The sequence below is a fragment of the Eschscholzia californica genome, unplaced genomic scaffold (genome assembly GCF_041429995.1).
Source record: "Eschscholzia californica isolate CP2 unplaced genomic scaffold, dmEscCali1.0.p SCAF_1, whole genome shotgun sequence".
Classification (NCBI taxonomy): domain Eukaryota; kingdom Viridiplantae; phylum Streptophyta; class Magnoliopsida; order Ranunculales; family Papaveraceae; genus Eschscholzia; species Eschscholzia californica.
Window position 1 is genome coordinate 60366791 of NW_028238198.1, and position 22378 is coordinate 60389168.

General features: G+C 37.2%; 2 protein-coding genes and 1 long non-coding RNA gene across 7 annotated transcripts in view; 2 read left to right on the forward strand and 1 right to left on the reverse strand.

Moving 5' to 3' along the window:
• LOC147567955 (uncharacterized) overlaps positions 1-9587 on the forward strand; it is a 30690-nt gene extending 21103 nt beyond the window's left edge. The window contains exons 2-3 of the long non-coding RNA XR_015230917.1: positions 3560-3941; positions 9572-9587. This is a non-coding gene — a long non-coding RNA (uncharacterized LOC147567955). The remainder of the gene's footprint in view (positions 1-3559; positions 3942-9571) is intronic.
• Positions 9588-11310: 1723 nt separating this feature from the next.
• TOP3A (topoisomerase 3alpha) lies at positions 11311-18127 on the reverse strand. Of its 3 annotated transcripts, none has more exons than XR_015230919.1 (3): positions 18035-18127; positions 14957-17679; positions 11311-11581 (listed from the first exon to the last, which is right to left on the reverse strand). XR_015230919.1 is itself a non-coding variant. In XM_086654454.1 (2 exons), the coding sequence occupies exon 2, from the start codon at positions 17643-17645 to the stop codon at positions 15060-15062; it is 2586 nt and encodes an 861-aa protein (XP_086510580.1). In that variant the 5' UTR covers positions 17646-17679; positions 18035-18127; the 3' UTR covers positions 14863-15059. The 3 variants fall into 3 exon arrangements, 1 of the variants encoding a protein (XP_086510580.1); XR_015230918.1 differs by having other exon boundaries at positions 11311-11621; XM_086654454.1 differs by lacking the exon at positions 11311-11581 and having other exon boundaries at positions 14863-17679.
• On the forward strand, positions 12117-14273 carry LOC147567958 (uncharacterized). 3 transcript variants are annotated; one of them, XM_086654457.1, is made up of 5 exons: positions 12117-12472; positions 12575-12909; positions 13454-13564; positions 13757-13837; positions 13951-14273. In XM_086654457.1, exons 2-5 carry the CDS (start codon positions 12670-12672, stop codon positions 14023-14025), a joined length of 507 nt encoding a protein of 168 aa, XP_086510583.1. In that variant the 5' UTR covers positions 12117-12472; positions 12575-12669; the 3' UTR covers positions 14026-14273. The 3 variants fall into 3 exon arrangements, with proteins under 3 accessions (XP_086510583.1, XP_086510582.1, XP_086510581.1); XM_086654456.1 differs by having other exon boundaries at positions 12275-12468; XM_086654455.1 differs by having other exon boundaries at positions 12286-12468; positions 12563-12909.
• Positions 18128-22378: the final 4251 nt, after the last annotated feature.

A 22378-nucleotide genomic window follows, 5' to 3' on the forward strand; every position in this document is an offset into this window, starting at 1 on the left:
CGGGAAACTTACCATTGAAAGGTGCTGGAGTTAGACTTGAATGTGAGCAGGGGCGGACCCACGTTGGGACCTGTGGGGTCACGTGCCCCCACAGGTCCCAAAGATAAATGTCCAGTATCTCAGTATTTCACACAATACTAACTTATAACTAATAGCCAGCCCACTAGTTAATCATTAAAGACCAGTAGTTGTAGTGGTGGTAGCACGGGTTGTGCGAAAGTTAGGTCCTCGGTTCGAATCCCCAAATCTGCATCTCTTTTTTTATGTTTTTCTGAAAGGGTAAATTCATATTGCCCCTTAAGTTTCACTTAGCTATCGTTTTAGTCCTATGTTTCTCCATTTTGACCCCCTATTTACAGGTGTATTCAGGTTTTTGTCTTTTTCTTGGTAAATTTCATATTGACTTCCGCTAATGTTGTTAGAGTTATTTTTTCATATGTGTGTGTGTTTACTTTTACTATTTTTCTAGAATGAGTTTACCCTCTCTCTATCCTTAACTTTTTTATTTAATTCGAATGTGTATAAAACTATTTATTTTTATCGACACAACTCATAAATCAACAGAGTTGAATTGGCTTAGAATGTAATTGAATGTATAAAAATTACTCTCTTGGACGTCATATCAAAATTTTTGGACGATTCACAATTTTTTATTATAACTAAAGTGCCCCCACAAAGGAATTTTTCTGGGTCCGCCACTGAATGTGAGCTCGGAAAACTTACCATTGAAACTGCGAGAGTTTGAAGACTTGTAATGGACTAGAATACTCTATGTTCTAGCTTCAGAGTTCCAACGGAATAATAAAGATAAAAATGTGTAAGAGCAGACTCGAACTCACGACCACAAGAGTGGTAGCGTTGCCCATCAACCGTTAGGCTAACAATGATTATTGTTATTAGTAGCAACCTACAACTACTTAGACTGTGAAGATTTTTTTATCAAATATTGTATACTAAATCGTAAAAGTTGAGGGGGTCTATAGACCCCCTAGACCCTACATGAATCCGCCACTGCTTCATTATGAGGTGTGGTAAGTGGATGATAGTGAATTGAAGTGTAACACCTCATGCATGTAAGAGTAATACGTGTGTATGTAATGAGGCTTTAGTTTTAGGTATAAATACCCGTACTCATTTTCCAGTATATAGAAAAGTTAATGAAATACCACCTTTCTTTCATCCTCTTATATACCACCTTTCTCTCGTACTCTTATACTTTAACTTGATGATTCAGTTTTTAACTATTATTAAGAACCAAGATAATACAATACTTTATTAGCACGATTATTGTCTCTAGCTCTATACGAGATCACGTTCAAATCAAAGAGACTATCAACATTTTACAGGTAACTCGTAATTTTTAGTGTTAATATGTCGAATCTAAGAAGTGTTGCTTTTACATCCCTCGATTTGTCAGGGAAAAACTATATCACTTGGAAGCTCGAAATAGAAGTCCATCTAGAGGCTAATCAACCAGAGAAAATAATTTGCGAGGGAAATAATGAAACTCTTTACAGACGTTCAACGAGCCTAATTGTGATCCGACATCATTTGTGTACATCATTTGTGTGACACTGCAAAAAGACAGGTTATTTGAGACAGACTTTTTTTCGACGGAACGTGGGAGTTGGTCACAAATACCCATGATATTCCGACAGCAAGAAGAAAAAACGTCAGGAATATGCGTATTTCCGACGAGGTATGTTGTTTCCGTCGAAAGTAGTATGTATTAACGACAAATTCTTACCTAAAAATCGACGTAAATACATAAGTTACTATTTGCAACAAAAAACTTGTTCCGACTGCCCTCTCTACCCTTGAAAAAATTCCTATTATGACGGTGGAAAAGGTTTCTCCGTCGGAATAGGAAATGATATCTTGGCGCCAATATTTTTCGGGAAATATTTTCCGTGAAAACTATTTTCGTCGACTTTTCTCCGTCGAATTAGTTGCCCCAAAATTATTTTCTGCCAATTCTTTCTCTCTCGCGCGTATTTTCTCTCCAACTCTTTCACCATTTACACCGAACTCCAACTCCTTAGGATTTACTCGATTTTTTCCTTCCAGAAATCAGCTCGAATTTAGGGAAAGAATTTGAACTCGATTGTTTGAATAAAAAAGACCCTCTTGTATTATGAAAATGTTTAGAGAACATTAGCTTGATTTATGATTTTCTTATGATCTCTATGATGTATTTGTTTGTCATTTATTTGGCTTTCATATTTATTACGTTGTGATTCCACGACGGAATGCTCTAAGTTTTAGTTTTCATTGCGGTCGACGTTGAAACTGAGACTTGGGGTGTTAGAAAGTGGTATCAGAACCAGGTTATTTCGTAAAGAGTCTAGAATTACTGGATAAACTAACGGCCACAGGATTTCAAAACTGTTTCTGAATATAATTTTGTCTTAGTTAAGATAACTAAAAAATTAGGACATTGTGGCTATCCAATTTCTGAAGAACAGATATAGAGAAAATGTTTTCCACTTTTCATATATCTAACATGAATTTGCAGGAACAAAACAGGAATACAGGTTTAAAGTGTCACTCGAATTAATTACTTGTATGCTTATGGCGGAACAAAATAATGAAATTTTAATGAGAAGCCAAAAAGTCTGTCCAACTGGATATACTAATTATTCTGAAACTTATTTCACATTTGTCTCAAGTTAAAGATGTAAACAGAACCAAAAAGATTGTGGTTGTGGCCTACCACAATATAAATTCTGCGGAGATGTTTCCTCTATTCTATGATATTTAGAAGTTCCTTTGTTCTAGGATCCTTGCTGGATATCCTACCGAGTTGATAGATTCTCTAGGAGACGTTTCCTCTCTCAAAGACTCTTACAGCCCAAGTTACTTAAATACTTAAGGTCCTGGCCGATTGGGATTTTCGGGAAGATTCGGGATTAAGTCGGTAAGCGTGTGACGCGCTTCTGCCCTCCCATGTTCAGGGCTTAAAGCTTCGACCTTGCTTACCTGGCCCCCCCATGCTCTTTTCGCTAATCCCAGGGCAGTCCAGGTTGTATTTGAGGCCAGACAGGGATGGAAAACCCCAAGTTTGTTTCTATTATGAGAATTAGGAATCCTAATTAGGGTTGGACTCTGACTTTGGGAATTCTATATAAGGACCTCATTGGAACAACGATAGGTGTGGAAAATTCTCAAAGAGATTTCTACCTTTACTACATCAAGTAAAGGGAGAAAGAGATAATAGTTCCCAACTATCTATCTAGTCTAAAGAAGAAGGTGTTCATTGGCTAACCACCAGAAGTTCTAGCTAACTTGAAGGTAGGAAATCAAGTTGATTGCATGTGTATCTCAAGTAGAGGAACTACGATTGGAGCTCTTGGTTTTCGAGAAATCAATCATATTAGTCCGTGAAAATTAGCGATTTAGGTAAATCACTAAACCTCTTAGTTCATATTTGGCTTATGCATGAGATCTTGGGTATGGTATTTAGACATTAGATGTTTGTGATTCCGCTTGGAACACTAGGAGACACCATAACCCTACAAGACAAAGATACAAAGTTAAAAGAAGCAAGTTGGCTAGATAGATGATGTGGCGTGAAAATGCCACATTTAGGTCACTTAACTTCGATGAGTTAGTTCGTTTCGGGTTTTAATTCTAATGATTTATGTGTTTTTCTTGTAAGGTAGGTTGTTTGGACTTTGACGTTTGATTCGGAATAAAACGAAGAGTTTCATCACATTTTTATCTCATGTGAACGAGATCGGAAGAAAGAAGTCGAAGTCTTTTCTTAGGAATTCGATTTGTAGAGAGGAAGATGAATGCACCCCTTGATTTCTAAGTCAAGGTCCAAACTCAAGCCCAAAAGCCTAAAGAAGATGGAAGAGGGGAAGAATTTTACTGGCACCCCTAGATTATGTGTACAAGAGTCACATTTGGGCAAATTCTTTTATTACCCAAGCCACAAGGTTCACATTTAAAGGCACCCTAAGAAGTCATAGAACTTAAAGGCCCAAGGGCAATTTTCTCCTTGAAATTATTTGAAGAAAAAGAAAGCAAAACCCTCACCTCACCAAGTGCTGCCGAAAGGGAGAGAGGGAGTTCTTGGCTAGGGTTTGAGAGGTTCTTGGCTGAGAGTTTGAGTGTTTGGTGAGAGAGAAAGAGGGTTGAGAACAGAAGGGGTTGCCGGCCAAAGCTTGATCGACCAACAATCAAGGGCGGCCAAGGCCTTGGCCTGTGCGGAACAGCAAGGAATCGGCAGCAGCTTGACCTTCACGCCGGTAGCATCAGTCGCACGGGGCGTGAAGACCAGCTCGGGTTTCCCAATTAAGCTCCAAACAGCAACTCGATTGATCGAACCATCATGAACAAGGGCTTGTCGCCTGGTTTTGGTCGTCTGCTCTTGCTAACAGTAGCATTTCGTCCTCCACATGACAACACAAGCTCAGCCGTGACTAGAACTAGGAATATGTTGGCCGGATTTCTTCTCTTTTGGTCGGAATTTCCACTTATTTAGCCGAAAAATTTAGGGCTTCTAATGAGAATGACCTTACCTTGATTTGTATGTGAGTTCCTTGATGTTTGGTTACTATTTGGGTGCTGATTTCTAGAGAGAGTGAGAGCTTAAACTGAGCTTTAATGGAGTTTGGATGGTGAATGGAGAAGAAGATCAAATTGTTATGGGGTATCCCGATTTCTGTTCGGGCCACCTATTTTACTACTAACGGGAAACTTATATTCTGCTAAGGGGAGATCGGCTGCACCTTGACACTTATATTTCCTGATGATCCTAGCCTCGTGCCACATCGAAAAGGGGGATTCTCGTTTTAACTCATGTCTTTCTTTATCTACTTTTCATTCATTATTTGTTTTTTCCATGTTTAGCTGATTCATGCGTCGATTATGGGATAAATGTGATGAATTCGTGATTATTTATGTGATGATTTAATGGTTTGATAATAAATCGATGTTCTCTTATTTCGATTACTTGTTTCAATCGTTTTTCATGTGTCTTATCAAGTACTTCGCATAGTCAATCGATTAGGCATTGTGATCGATGATTCGACTTTATTCGTTTAGGAAGTTTGTTTGACTAAGTATTATCTCCGGACATATGTAGTGCTTATGAACATCCATCTTAGGAATCTAGACTAGGTTTGTACCATGCCATTTGATTGTACCGTATATAGCTGTAGGTTCATCACAACGGATTCACGGACCTCGACACTTCCCTCACTTGTTCCCGACTCTCGTTCCTTCGACTCTTATCTCGAATCTCTCACACCCGTTTTACTTTTATAATCTAGTTTAGTTACTTGTTTGTTTCTTTGTTACTTATTCATTTCAACCTCTCCATTATGTGTGTCTTCCTTTTTGGTCTAAGTTAGTTCATAATATCTAGACAGGTGAATAAACCCCATTGATATCTAAATTACCTTCTTATCCTTGGATCGACTTCGGTTTTACCGGTTACTACTTGATACCTCCGTTTTGGTGTGCAACCTTTCGGGTGCATCAATAGGTTTCATATGGGAGCTATATCATGCTTCAAATTTTTCTCATTTATATCAATTTTTCATGTAAGATTAAGTTAAAAGATGCAAAACTCATAATGGGGGAGAATAATATAGTCTCACATTAAAATGTTTGGATAGAAAGAAGTTTGAGCTACTATAAGTTTCTCAAACACTCTTCTATCTTGTAAACATTACTCTTTGGGCTTCTAAAATGAAAAGTCTAAAGAAGACAATATATCTTATAAGAAAAAGTCTTGCTCCCACCCCTTTATATAATGTTGACCATCCTTCTTCTTTCATTATTGTTCTTATTCCATTTGGCATTAAAGGTATCTACCATATTTTAGTGGTGTTTAAAAGGCACGGTCCTTCCGGGACCAGCCTGGCCCATGCAAAAAACGGGTGAGGTTAGCCCGAGTTCCTTCTCGGTCTCAGACTAGACCTATAGTTTGGGTCTGACAGATTCTTAAAATTCATAGATTTCTTTCCAAAAGATTTCTTTAAAATTTCATAGGATTCTTTAAGTTTATGAAAAATTGAATAAAAATTTCCTTCCAAAAGATGTTTCTTCTAAAATCTTTCCTAAGTTTATTTATGTGAATCATCTTCTATTAATTATTCTCAATATCATGGCCTATTAATTACTCCAAAATCATGCCCTATTAATTATTCTGAGAAAGTTACTTCTAAAATCACTTCCGAAAAAAACTTTCCGAAATTTTTTTCTAACTTATTTATGTAAATCACACCCTATTAATTATTCCAAAAATCTTTCCAACGTCATTTCTAAAACATGTCTCGTTTATTATTCTCATAAAATCATCCTAAAATCTTTCAAGAAAATCAATTATAAACTATGGATTTATACCTTTCAAAATAAACTATAGATTTATTTATTTATATTATAGAATTTTAGAATTTTTTAAAAAAAATTATATAAAAAAACGGACTGACACGGCCCGAGTTCAACCCGACCAAGCCTGGTCTGGGTCTATACTCGGTCTCGGGTTGGCTATACCTGGGGTTATTTCAATCTTGGTTGGCTAGGCCTGGCCCGCAACACGACCCGACTTTTTAAACACCACTACTATATTGTGTTTTATGTAGAAAACTACTTAATATAATATAAACGGAATAGAACTTGAGTTTAATATGAAATACTTGGAGACTAACAAAAGAATCCAAAAGAAAGACGATCTGATGAAGGGTATATAATGTTGACCACCTTCCTCTAGTCTTGCACAAACCCCAACTTCCTATATTACCTTCATATATGGGCTATATAATGGTAAAATTTCTTACTTGTTTCCATAAGTTTTAGATGTAAGACTAACTTAAAAGATGCATAAGCAACAACATTGAGTCTATTCAACGGACTTTCTAGTGGGGAAAACCCAAAACTTTCCATACTATCAAATGCAGTGCTTTGCGCTTCCTAAAGGCATAAGCAACAACATTGAGTCTATTCAACGGACTTTCTGGTGGGGAAAACCCAAAACTTTCCATACTATCAACTGAAATTCTATTTGCAAACCTCGCAAATATGGTGGTCTCGGGCTTCGTCTTCCTCAACTCGACAATCAAGCTTTCCTTCACAAACTGAACTGGCGTATTATCAGCAACCCGAAGGCTATTTGGGTCCAAGTGCTGAAAGGGAAGTATTTTCATAAATCCCAGAAACCTAAGCCCCCCAAGAATCATTATTCGTGGCCGTGGAAATCTATATCGAAATACTATGATCAAAGTGAGAGTCTGATTTTTTGAAATATTAACAAAGGAGAACTAGTCAATATTTGGACTGACTATTGGATACCTAACCATCCTCCACCTATTCTTAATGATAGAGGTTGTAACTATGATCGGGTTTCTCAACTTATCACGAACGGTACGTGGAATTTAAATGAAATAAATAAGTACTTTACTATTGAGATTTGCAGGGCGATACTTAGCATCAACCTTAATCCTAATGATGAAGATAAAGCAATCTGGACATTGACTAAATCAGGTAACTTCTCTCTTAAATCCATGTACAATTTTTTACGCACCAATACTATCTATAATACGCAGGACCAGATGGACTGGTTTTTCATATGGAATATGAATACTATTCCTAGGATCAAACTATTCCTATGGAAGTGCTGTACGAATAGCTTACCAGTAAAATCATGGATCGGCAGATTCATCGGTAATAATTACTCCTGTGTGAACTGTAATGAGGAGGAAACCATAGATCATGTTATGTTGCATTGCCCGTTTGCGAAAGCAACTTGGTTTCATTACCAAGTTAGAACTGATCACATTAGTACCACTATTCAATGGATACACCAATGGAAATCCCTTGACGAAGAAACTATTAATTTGTATGCTAAAATTCTTTGGTTTCTATGGAAAGCCAGATGTGAAAACTGCTTTTCGACGATTAAACAGAATCCAATGCAAATGATAGAAAGGATAAACAAAACCACTACTACCCCTCTCAGAACTGAGAGTTGCACTACCACGAAGGGTAAAAAACAAACGGTTATACAAACATGGAGACCTCCATCGACACCTTATATTAAAATCAATGTAGATGCCTCTTTTGTTAACTTACATGAACAGGCAGGAATCGGTTACATTATGCGAGATGCAGAAGCCAACTTTATACTGGCGGTAGCAGATAGTGTACGAGGGCAAAATGCTGAAGAATGTGAAAGTTTAGCGGTATTATATGGTCTACTTAGCGAGAGGCAAATGCAACTATCTTATGTGCATTTAGAAAGTGATAATAAAGCAATAATCCAAGCTCTCAATGGCGAGGAAGGATGTATTCAATGGCAATCTCAAAGTATCATCCGGCAGATCAAAGACATCAAGGAAAACTTTTCAGGAATTATATTCTCTCATGTGTCTAGGAATAGTAATAATTATGCAGATGCGTTAGCCAAATGGGGGCGAGCTCACGGGTGTAAGAAACTTTGGAATGATGTTGTGTCTTTTTTTTCGGATTTCTAGTTGTTATGTAATAGACGCTTGGTTTTAATGGTATTTTCCTTCATCAAAAAAAAAAACTTAAAGGATGCAAGTATGCTAGTTATACTTCACGTGAAAGCTATGTCATTCTCAAAATTCTTCTCCTTGATATTAATTATCCATGTGGGACTAAATTAAAAGAAGCAAACTTTAAATTAATCCTCCATTCGAAAATGTTTGGATATAAATAAACTTGAGCTTCTATACGTTCTTAAACACTCATCTTTTTGCATACAATATAGTCTTGGGCTTTTAACATGAAAATTAAATAGACTAATTATTTCTTCAAGGGCACCTTCAATTGTGATCTGTTTCCTAGAGGGCACCATCTGGTAACCCGATTAACGTCCGCTCAAGATTTTATGGGGCCGCTTGTTAACGCGGGCACGAGCGGGCAATGGCATATTAATAGGATTGAATTATCCGTCCGGTCCGTCCGAATATTTTGGTGGTTAGCGTGTTTAGATGTCCGTACCAGCCCGACCCAAGTTTGGTTTTGCCCGCGAGCAGCCCCCCCCCCCCCCCCCGATTCCCACCCTTAGGTTAAAATAGGACTTGAACCTTAGACTTCCACACGTAGGACCATCACTCTTACGAGAAATGATAGAAAACAAGAAAATCCAGACATACTGTAGACATACTTCCTATGTGACTTGCCGTGATTCGTTGTCTAGTGAATTAGAATCATCAAAAACACAAATCACAGCAAGCCACATAAGATTTATGTCTAGAGTATGTATGAATTTTCTTGTTTTCTATCATTTCTCCACTCTTACCGCCACACGAGAGCCCATCCCTCCGCTTCTTCGTTGGAGAAATTAAATATACTACACACGCTGGAATACTGTGTCATGATATTCATACCATCTTCTTCTCCAATTTTAATCGTCAATCACGAAGGGTTTCAACTATAACCTTCAAAGCCGCCAAATACAGTAGATGAAAGAGAAAAGGAAAGAAGAGATAGATATAACTTGAGGTGGTGGCGATAAGTGAGTTTGGCAATGGTCATGGTCGATGAAGCCACCATCTAAAATGCATTAGGAGGTGGTGTGTGAGTACCGTCATAGTAAATTGACCAAGTCAACAGCAGTGTATGTGAGCGAAAACTGTGTTTAGATTCTTCCTTCAAAAATCTTATGTTTGGTCACACTTGTGGATTTGGAAGCGTAGGGAAGTGAGTGCCCCGCCCTGACATCACATATGTACCAAGTTAAGGGTAGTTTTAAAGGCACCCCAGGATAAAAGACACAGCCTCAAACGTTCAAGAAGAAGAGACCTAGATCTAGATTTGAGTTTTTTTTTTCTTCTCCATTGTTTTTTCTTCACCATATCTCTGGCTAGGTCAAGAGAGACGCTTTAGCAAAAAAAAAGGCGCCTATAGGACTTCCCTAAGGTTAATAGCGTTCCAGAGTGCCTGATCCAAAATCAAAAGCATTCAGTGTGCTTACAGAATTTCTCCCTCTTGAGCGGTCCTTTTAAAGCCCATTAATGTACTTACCACTTAGGATAGATAAGGTTTAAAAGGTACCACAAAATCAAAACTTATTCACAAGTTAGTTAGGATTTAGAAAGGCCAGCGCTTTGGGGAAAGCTAAATAGTTTCCGGGGTGTGAAATTTTAAAGGGAAACCCTTTCGCCAGAGTTTCTAGAGAGAGAGAGAGAGAGTGAAAATTTTCCGGCCGGCGACCTAATCGGAGAAGATAGAGGTGAGGTGGAGAGAGAGTGAGGTGGGTGGAGAGAGAGTGAGGTGAGGTGGAGAGAGAGAGAGAGGTGAGGTGGAGAAGTATTGTGCTTTCCCCCTAAATAAAATTGTCAAACAAAATTGACCAATTTTTGACCAAGTCTTCACACCCCGGAAACTATTTAGCTTTCCCCAAAGCGCTGGCCTTTAGAAAACAAGTAAACAATCTAACCTAGAAATCGCATACTCTATAGTAGGAAAGAAGAAAAACTTGGAAATTCTATGCGGTTTCTCATGATTTGTGGTTCAATAGATCAGAATTATCAGAAGTGGCAAGCCGCATAAGATTTCTATCAAAGAGTCTTTTTTCTCTTCTTCCCTAGCATCTTTCTTCTTCTAAGTCCAAACAAATAGGAAATTCAATTGTCAAACCAAAACCATTGAAAGAAACTCTATTATATTTATTAGTAGTATATCACAAGACTCTACCCTTAGCCATGACATTATTAGCGGGGAGGTTTCACAGACCGGAAATGCCGCCAAATTTACATTGAGGTTCCCCGGAAAAAAAAAGGAAAGAAAAATGAAAGAAAAAGAATCATTATATCAACTAATCCACATTATAGGGGTCCTCTATGAAGTAGAGATTTAGGACCACTTGACCAGCACATTTACTATCAAAAGTAAACATTTCAGACAGATCATAGCTACTCTGAATTATGGTGGGAAGTAGCTGAATAGTTAGTGAAATTTCAGTTGGCTCATATTGAAAAAAGAAAAGAAAATTGAGATCCTTGGGTCCCTTCCAAACAGGTCCCAATAGATGTGCCCACATATCCTAGGGTGTGTTTGTTTTTTGGCAAATTCAGATATGAGATCCAGACTCTAAAATCTGAATATAGTCAAATTTCATAAATATTTACTACCAACTTGTCCGTCTGACTCGTCTAAATAGCCAGCTGACTTGGCCTGTTTTATATTCATTAAAATCATGAAATCAAACAAAATTGAGTTTGAGTTAAGACAAATTATTTGAAGTGACTATTTTCGTCGGCAGACCAAGTTAGCAGTGCATTCAGATTAAAACCATAAGAAAGAAAAGAAAAGAAAAGAAACACCTAGTTATTAAGTGTCACTCATTGATGCATATACTATTGTGAAAAGGCAACAATTTTGACAACCCAATCTTAGTGCACCTTATATACCCCACATAAGAATCTTTGGTGCTCAAAATATTTAGATTGAGCAGGCTCCAACTGAAATTTACTTTACACCCCAATATTAGCAAAATAATAAACATAGATTAAAAATAATCAGGAACCGTAGTTGTCGAAAATACCCTTTTTTGCATGCGCAGTGATGATGCACGATGCTCAATACCCGTCATTCGATCATCCTGCAAAACAGATATTTGCCGTTCGATTCCGCCTGTTGTTCTGCTTATCATAAATTAAAACTAAAATAAATTGAATGATAGTGTTGTTTATCTATACAAGTCCCTACATAAAAGGTTTAAAGAGGAAAAAGGTAAAAGCATTAACTTATAATAATAAAAACAGGGTAAGAGTAGGTAAAGTTCTTCTTGACTAGGTCATAATAACATATAATAACATGAAAGAATTTTAAAGGAAAAGAAAGGATTCTTCCTTTGAAGTCCAAGTTGGAATGCAACCCTGTCATTTATCTTCCTACTCTTCTGCTGTCTTGACCTTTAAGGTTATCTCAGCTCTGTCTAGGTAAGCCCTTACTGTTTACTCCAAAAAAAACAATGACTTCTACCATAAGCATAACTTATTCAGGAAAAAGAAAATTTACCTGTACTTCTATGGACCTCTCAACCAATCATTCTCTTATAGAGATTATCACACACCCATACTCAAAAATCAAAATAAGAAGAAACCCATAAAAGGAGACTTGGGATTTTGGCTAAAGAAACAAAATTAAGTTTCTTCTATCATTTTCTGTCTTATAAAAGTATAAATTGTACAAATGTCTGTGTCAGTTAGGCATGTGGGTTTAAACTTTAATAGGTAGTTGAACTGCCAAATACACCAACTTAAGACAATAACTACCTTACAAGAAGAGGGTTATCAAGAATTTGATCATTCACCAACTTTAAATGAAAAGGAAAACACCAGCAAGATAATCTGAATGATATCTAAACAAAAGTTAGAATTAAGGGTCTGTTTTGATTGGGTCTCTGGGTAATTTTTACTAGAAGAAGATTTGGACTTTTGAAAGTAACTTGGAATTCAAACAGCATCTTTGTGAAAATAAAGTTGGGTAGGTATTTTGGTCTTTTCACTTTCTTGCTTTATATTTTTTGTCAAGAAAGCTGGTTGGCATTAGAGTTTTAAGAATAATTTTTGTTTATAAGCATCTATAACAGGAGAAAGAAGGGCATCATTCTAAAAGCAAAAGTAATCAAGAGAGGGCATAAAAGAAGAGAGCTGCAAATAAGATCAGGGTTTAGTTGCAGGAAATATGCAAACACAACAGTCTCAGGCTCAAAGACTCAAGAACTCCACAAGCAATATTAACAGTTACAGCACTGACGTGCAGAAGATGGAAGAGAAGGATGAGGAGATGTCAAGATCTGCTCTCAATTCTTTCCGAGCCAAGGAAGAAGAGATCGAGAGGAAGAAAATGGAAGTAAGGGAAAAGGTTCAGGCTCAATTGGGTCGTGTAGAAGAAGAAACCAAACGCTTAGCAGAGATTCGCGAAGTAAGTCTAAAGTTCAACCACTGGCTCATGTTAGTTAAAGTTCTTCGTATATCATGATATAATTCGTTTAGAAGAACATAAGTATATTTCATGTGTTTTACATACTGAAATAAGGCATAAGATCTGAATAATTCATGATTTATTCTAAAAGATTCACATACCAGAGAAAAGAATATGTTATATTTATTCTATATTACTAATAATTAACATATCTAAACTCTTTATTTCACAGTGAATCTTTAATAGTATAGTTATAGATCTTAATTTTATTTCTCTTTGTTTTGTTGTCGGGTTATATGCATAAACAACCAAAGCTTTTTAAGTCCAGGTATAGTCTTCGATCTACTTGCTTGTAACTGATGAATAACCCTTCCACTACTTTCTAGAAATTAAGCATTTATGCTGGGTCTTGATCAAAAATTTAACCAGCTAGATGCTCTTAACTCTTTTGTTGCTAAACTATATGCTAAATTAGAAGTTCAGATATAGATTTACATTTATTTTAACTGATGGTCTTGTTTAACTCAAATGACAATAATAACAGGAGCTTGAAGTACTGGCAGACCCAACAAGGAAGGAAGTTCAGCTCGTACGAAAGAAAATTGATGCAGTTAACAGAGAGCTAAAGCCACTTGGACAGAGCTGCCAGAAGAAGGTGAATCTTATCGCCAGGCTTGTCTTTTCTTCTCTTTCATGCCTAACGATTTCCTTAGATTAACAAGTCATTATTTACAGATAAAACTTGGACCCAAGAAAATGTTTCCTTAGGCCTTAGCAATAATGTTTTAATACTCCATACATGATCACAACAAATTAACCATGAAGGTCGGTTATGATTTGGTTGCAGGAGAAGGAATACAAAGATGCCTTAGAGGCTTTCAATGAAAAGAGCAAGGAAAAAAATCAACTACTCGCAAAATTAATGGAGGTATATCTTTGCAGAACTAAACTACTAGTACTATCTTAACTTCTACGGCATTTCCTACTTCAAATTTCTTGTATCTAATGCTATTATGTTCACCTATCATCTATTATAAACAGCTCGTAGCTGAAAGCGAGAGACTGAGGATGAAGAAGCTGGAGGAGTTGAGCAAACACATAGATTCTCTGCACTAAGATATGCAAATGATGAAAAGGGGGAACGGGATACTCGTTGTATTTAAAATGACTCTGATTTCTTTTCTTTTTTCCTTCTCCTTTTTGAATTTTTTTTTTCTTTATGGGTGTATTCACTTGTGTATTGTATGGTTTGTGTTTTCTATTTTTCTTTGCATCTGATGGAGGGTATTGCTGATTTAGGACAGTATGACACTCTAAACAAGTTTGTAACACATAACATGGTTTAACAACTTTGGATTTCTTTTCGTTCTTGGAGTAGAGAGCTACAGGATGAACCTCCCTTGCGTGTTGTACTATTTACTAGGCAGTAAAGTTGGGTATTCCTGACTTTCCTGTTCATTCTCGGATCATGACCACCTCTATGATATGGGAAAAAATTTACTAAGTGGAATAGTTTAGTAGTTAGCTTGTTTGTATTTCGTCTATTTCATCTCTTTTTTCTAATTATTCTTACAGGTAAAAGGGGTTTGTGGGCACAATAGTTTACTTGTTGATTTTATTATGAGATCAAGACGAACAATTACGCTCAAAATATTGCTTTTCCTAACAACCAACTTGCAGAATGTAATAAGATTACTTATTTAGATATTTAATTAGCTTTAACGGAAATTATTTTGCTTAGCTCACTAGTCCTTATTGATGTCAAACGAACCTATGCCAATATTTATAGAAAATTTGCTAGTCAGTAATTGGGTTAAAACATATGTCGTGTTTCTTCAAGGCTCTGCAATTTTCAGCTCTTATATTCTTGGTAGATCTGGTTTATGTGAGTAAGAACTGGGGTATTTTGAAGGATTAGATATGCATCATAAAGCAAATTTTAAGATGAACAAATGAAAATAAGAAAATCTGAAGTAAATGGGTATTTTAAAAGCAACAGTTTGAGCAGTTCTAATAAAAGTAAAAGGTGTTGATAAATTGAGAATACCTTTCCATGCATCAGCAAGTAGTGTATCTCTCAAATAACTTAGGAGACCAAGGTAGTTTGAACTCTCAACCTGCTTACATCTCTATAAACCAAAGAGATCAAATTAAGCACCTCGATTGGGACAAACGTTGGCAAAATGTGATGGATCACCACAAATAAAACACCTCCTGCTACCAGATATAGGTTCCCCAGTTGCTGACACAAATGTTCCACCCATGGTGGCCCCCGTGTTTGTTCTTCCTGCTACTCTGCTGCTCCGTCCACCACTACCAGCACTCCTGGCAGTGCTACGGCCACGACCTCGAGCACGGCCACCCCTTCTCGCAGATATCTGGGAAGGGCAATTGCTTGAAGAATGTCCTGTTTGCATGCAGTGTGTACAGCTATTCTGCCGCGTACTCGTCGTTTGGGAGTTAGTAGAAGATGACGCTGATCCATTTCCTCTCCCTGCAACACTTGAAGAATTTCGCGAACCTGTTCCACAGATATCCTTCAATTGTCTGAGTATCCCATCACAACCCCCAATACAACCCAAATGGTTGACATTGAAGTTCGGCGGTATCTCCATTGCACGAAACTTAAATTGGATCATGAAAACTGGTCCAGGAGTGCAGGAACTGCAAACGTCACTAGTAACAGTTGCTTCCGATATAGATCCTGGGAGCCAAACTGCATTCTTACAGATTGGATAACCCAAACATCCAACCATGAAATTACCATCTGATTTCCGTCTTAGTACCATATCAGATTCCCGACAAACAGGACACCTCCTAACGACAACTGCCCCAGTTTGCTGCTGATCTCCACCAGCTCGATTAGATCTACTGAAGAATATTGACATTGCTTCTAAGAGTTTCGATTTTTGCAACCTTGCATCCATAAAGCAATCTTTCATTTGCTGCAAGCAATTCTGCAGAACTTCAGATTTTCTTTTTGTCCCTAAACTAACAGCCTTCATATCACATTCCATCATAGACCTAAGATATGGTTTCCAAAGCTTGTATCCCATATCATCGTACCCCATTACTAGTGCCTCCCCAAGATTTGTTGGTGAGAAGCGAGTATTGGCATCTTTAGTAGCATAAGACCTATCAAGTAACTTCTTTATATGATCATGCATTGTTGCATCTGTACCAATGCCAGCCTTGTCCATGCAATTTAACAAGTCGGCTTCACTTAAAAGAGGGGGTGGCCTTGTAACACCAGAATCAAGAGTCAATGTTGTTGGAGTGAACTCTTGTCCAGACAAATATTTTGGAATCACAGAACCTCCCCAAGATTCATAGCGATATATATCTAAATAATTTCGTGCTAGTATCATACGTCCTGATGTAGAAAACAATTCACCGGCAATATCAATTACAACAATAGTTTCAGCCCCCACAGCTGGTTGTGAGACACAAGCAAGGAAATGGCGAACGACAAGTTCATAAACGTTATTATGGTCTCGACTCCATCTTGATTCTCCAGCAGAAAATTTTGTTGGATGAATTGGAGGATGGGCTTTATCATCATGTCCACCATTGCTAGGGTTTCTCCAAAGCCCTGTACCAGGATCCAAAAGTTGTTGTGCATATGAACCCCATGTGGGATGCCCTTGTTGTTCTTGCACAATTGCACGCAAATCAGTCCTTTCTGAAAAGGAATCAGTCTCTGTACGAGGATAACTTATAAAACCAGCTTGATACAGATCTTCAGCTACCTTCATGGTCTGTTCGGAACTCATACGGAAATAACGAGATGCACGCTTCTCAAGCTCAATTGTATTCAAAGGGTGGGGAGGATGCTTATACCTCTGTTTATTCTCGACTTTGGTTACGGTTGCTATGGGTTTCTCTACGCACATCTCATAAGTTATAACCGCAATGCTGTAATCGAACATATTCCCACGCATCCAATTAAAATTTGCAGTGCCGTCTTCAGAAGTATGAGTGCAGTTGATCGTCCAAAACTCTTCAGGCTCATGTGCTTGTATCTCCCAATAACGTTCCACAATAAACCCAAGCGTTGGAAACTGGCAAGGACCATAACTTAGAACCATATTCCGACCTTCATTCTCAGAGACATCGAGAACAAATGAATCTTTTAAAAGCATGGTTTGGAACCTAGTAAAAGAGGCACCAATTCGAAGATCAATTTCTTGTCTAGCATCCACAGCATCAGCAAATAACTTATTAGGGCGAACGAGATTCTGAACTGACTCGTGAATGTCCCTATCAATAAGTGCAGAAAATCTAGCACGCCATATGTTTAGATTAGGGTTTACAGCAGTACAAACCTCAATAACTTCAAAAGCAATGTTTTCTCCTTCTCTATCACAGTCTAGCCACAACACAAGCCATTCGCAACGCCTAGCTTCTTCTTCCAACGTCTTCTTGATATCCAACTTGTCCTGAGGTACATACTTACGAACAACTGCTTGGTAAAGAACAAGCGGGTCACAGGACTGCCATTTCTTATACTGTTCTTCAAATTCCAGCTCCATAAGATGTCCTGTGACAGAAGTCATCGACATATCACAGTTCTGCCCTCTAATGCTATACCCAAACTCGAATATCTTGTTATATCGTGATTGTCCTTCTCTACGTCTAAGTCCTTGGTTCCTTGATAGTATCTCCGACACTGTTTTCGCCACTGATGGTTTCTCCGCCACGTTAAGAACCCGAATCGCACGACCCCCACCAGCCATAGTTACTAACAAGTACTAATAGATCAAATCACTCCTAGGGTTTTCAAAACATAAGCGAAAAAAATGATTTCTTTTTCTGCCATTTGAGTATACAAGATGACCTAAGTAATTACTAGTGACTACAAGAATCGGAGAAACTCCACAATATTATGATGTTGATCCGAGTGTTTAGAAGATGTATTAACTCTGAAATGATTGGTTTCGGTCATAGAATCACCTAATAAGATATACAGAGTAAAATCCCCATTCTGTGGAAGACTGAAAGTATGAAATTAGGGTTTTTTGAAAGTGATATGATCGGACGATTGGAAGAATGAGAACAGAAGATATCGTTAACTAGTAATAAGAGATTCAAATGAAAAAGAAAGAAAGAGTTGGTAAGATTATACCTTACTAATCTTGCTCTGAAACTTCTTTGTTTCTCGAACTTTTCGATTTTCGACAGTGGCGGGACTTTTTGGCGGTTTGGTCACTACTAAAGCGGGACTTTCGGGCTGGTTGTATGTACACTTAAAATCCGGAAGGGGCTAAAGGCACCCGTCAAAAATGGTGTTGGCCCCTAGTAACTCTCACAGATTGTACTTTTAATTGAAGATAAATTCGGGTTCGGCTTATAAACCTCCTTATGTCACAAATGGTATAACTAATAAGGGGATTGGTCAAAAGCCCCAAAATAGGCCCATTAATAGGAGCCCAATCCTAGTAAAAAAAAATTTGGTAAGTTCACACGAAGGTTTTCTGTCAGTTAAAAAATGGAGGTTACAAAACTGGGAGAGCTTTACACGATATGTACAGATTTTTCATGAAAGAAAATCTCATGTTTTTCTTACTTTCCGGTATATTTACATTTTACAAATATGCCAACTATTAAGATATTGACACGTCATTTTTTTCTTTCTTTCCTATTTCTCTTTCTTTCTCGAAACTTAAATATTTTATCTCTCTCAAATTATTCTAATGAAAATGGAAATTTATAGGACATTATGTTATGTACGGTATATAACAAAATGTCTAGTACCTAATAAATTTTCTTATGCATTCCTTCCAAAAGGTAAACTATTTCACTGAAAGTTTATTGGACATTTTGTTATGTAGAAAACATAATAACATTTCCTATACATTCCTTCCTAAAAGTAAAAAAATTTCACTAAAGGTTTATTGGAAATTTTGTTATGTACTGGACATTTTTTTATGTACTTCGTACGGTTTGAAGATACCAAATTTGTTATTATTTCATTTTATTTTTAAGAAACCCTGAGTCTTGATTTTGGGATTTTAAGATCTATGAATCTAGAAAAATCAAAGATTTCATTCTGAAAAATCAAACATTTCATTCTGAAAAAATCAAAGATTTCACCGAATCTGATTTTTCCAAATTTCTTCACCATTAGATTTATTCAAAATATTTTTTCACCATTAAATTTTCATCATATTTGTTTATATAATTTGTTCAAGAAATACTTCATGTAATTTTGATGATGAATCCTTTAGATTTCTTCTTAAAACCCTATTAATCTTTGCTTTAGCGATTTGTAGATAAAATTTTAGAGAGGGAAGAAATAAAATTCATGTAAATTTTAGTGAGAGAAGTGATGAAGAAACTATAGAGAGAAATAAGGAAAAAAAAAATTTGGTTATCAATATACGGTGCAAGGGTCAAGGATGGAGAAAAAAAATGTACAGCAGGAAAGGAAAAATGTCTGAGAAATGACACAAACTGACGCTTTGGACTTGCGTCTAATTACTTGCACACGGTGGGGCGGAGTCTCATTAACCCATGACTTTTGTGGCCTCCAACCAATTTTTCTAATAAATAATATAATCTTTAAATCATCTTCGTTTATTGCGGATTGATTTTGAGTTGGATGGCCACAAATTTGACAATCAATTCAGATTTTGAATTGGATGGCCACAAATTTGACAATCAATTCAAATCCAAATGTTTTTCCACCATTGGTTTTGGGTCATAGCAAGTGAATCAAATTTTTTTTTTTTTTTTATAAATAACATAGATAAACGAGTATTAACACTAAATTGAAATAGATATGAGAAAGAACAGAATACTTCTCAAAGCAAACACTAGTAGCCTAAGTGAGCCATGTAGCTGAGAGGGATAGATCAAGTGGCTAAGAATCACCATTTTGAAGAGCCCACTCCCTCCATTGCCCAACCGACCCAAATGAGCTTTTTTCACCTATAGGATAGAAAAAGCTACAGAACAAGGTTATGTTACTTTAACTTCATTATTACGCGGGAAAATAGACTCTAAAAGTCAATTTTCACGAGAAAAACAATAATCTACTGTCCGGTTTGACCATTAATGGGTGGAAACTGATTTCCCGTTGGACAACAGAAAATTAAAGTGACAAAAAACAATGATTTATATAAGAGCAACTCCAATCTTGTAGGGGCTTAGGCACAAAAACCACTTTTTCTTTAATATAATTAAATCAAAAGGATCTACCTAAAAAATCAAGGAGTTTGGGCCTAAAAATTGTGCATGTGTCAAGCATGTATGTGGTATTTTGTGCATGGGTTTGCGAAAAACATGTGTGATCTTGTGCGTGTGTAAAAATTATATAAGAGACGGAAAGAAAATGAGAGAATGGAAGCCCCAAAGGTGATTTGGGGACCGGTCCGATGAGCCCCTTCCCACGACCGGTGCGATCCCAAAGGTGATGCTGGGACCGGACCTAAAAAGGGCTCAGTCGACTCACAAGTAGAGTCGAATGAGCTTGTCTTTGGGGTTGAACCTTAGCCCCTTAGAATTGGAGTTGTTGTTACCACCAAAGAGGTGGTAAACCCCATTTCCTATTCTCTCCCCTCATGAACACTCATTTCTCCTCTATCTCTCACTTTTCTATTAGACCGACACCCACTTCTTTCTCCACGAACTCCTCTCTCACTGTTTCCTCTCTCATAACATCTTTCTCGAGATCTTGAATCAGAAGGAGCTAGACAATCATGAAAGAAGAGTGAATCTTATCCTTCTTCCTCAAATTAATTGAGCCAAACGATTAAAACCAAATAATTGAGCCAATCGACTGAAACTAGAAAGGTTAATGTTATGACAAAAGCAAGTAATCTAAGAAAAGTAATAGAAAAGAAAAAACAATCACACAGAACACAAGAGATTACGTGGTTCGGTTGGTGAGACCTACTCCACGACGACAACGGCGCGATAATTTTTACTATGATAAGCAAACAAGTTACCAGAGCCGTGGCTGAGGGGGAGCGGGCAGGGCATCCGCCCTGGGCCCCCCACCACCAAAAGGCCCACTTTGTCCGAGGGTTATTAAGTAACATATAGATTGCAGCATAGTAAGTAATGTTAAAGCCTTGTTAGCCTTCTTGGTCTAAATTTTGAGCTTCCAAACTAATGACTCGGGTTCAAATCCCATTCCCCTCATTTTTCTGTTCATTTTTTTCTTTTCTAAAACTGAGATGTTAATTGCTAAATGAATCCTTATTTCTGCTCACTTATACGTTTTCTTAACAATTTTGTTATTTTGGGTGCATTTTTTCATTTTTTTGTGGTGTTTTTATGAAATAGGAATCTAAGTGTTTTCAAAAATTCCGACAGTACGTAAATAGGTATGTGACAATCATGATGCAAAAGAAACCATATCAAAACAATTTTGCCCAGGGCCCTCAAATTGTCAGCCACGGCTCTGCAAGTTACACAAGAGATTCGTGCGAATTCGACACAAATATCTCCTAGGGTTTTAGTTTATATAACAACTAAAACACTAAACCCACCGCCTCACCCACTATCTCTTTCTAAATCCGAAATACACATGGATGTGCTAACACTAATAACCGACATATGCCCTATTCCGCATTTCAGCTCTGTCTCGGAGATCAGCTCTGCCTTAGAGCCCTGCTTCGCATACCAGCCCTGTCTCAATAATCACCTCCGCTAACGAGTCTAAAATTTCGCTAAGCGGGTTGGCAGGTCGTAAACCGGGTTAGGTATCAAACCCATATTCAAGACACTTTCAACAATTAAGCTAGTAATTTCTCAAAAAAAATACACAATTAAGCTAGACGATTTTAAACCTCATTAAGTCAAACCGATTGAAACTAAGTCGATTAAGATTTGAGCCAATTGATTTACTACAATATCTTCCTCGATTACCTCTAAAGGTCGAAAATTTGAAATCAAAATAAAAAAAATTAAAGACAAAACTCCAAACTATTCTTGATTCATCGTCAACACCACAAAACCTTAATGATAGTAAAGAGTGAAGATGAATAAAATCACCTATTAAGAAGACCTCAATATCTAATGGAGAACAATCTATTTAACACAAACATTTTACCACACCATGTTTATTTACAAAGGGTTGCTTACGTTTCTCTATCTATCTGTCCCATTTGGGGACTTAATTTTAGAAGTTCTAAAGGCATATTATGTATCTGTTGATCTTGGCGGCCTTTGACATGTACCAAACATTAAAAAGATGCATTTTTTATAAGGAAGTGCCCCCCGTCGGGGAAACAAACAGATTTTCCCAACCTTATTTTCTCATTTAGCGAACGATACCTCAATTTCATTATTTCGTAGTGCTTTTTACATAGTAATGGGAGAGGGAGGGAGAGATTGATAGTCGTCTTTAACCAAATCTGGCTGCCTCTACTTATTTGTCCACTCTCCCCAATACCATTACAAATTGTATTAGATATGACATATGATTTATTGAAACGAAAGTTTCTGCTTCCTCTCTCACAAC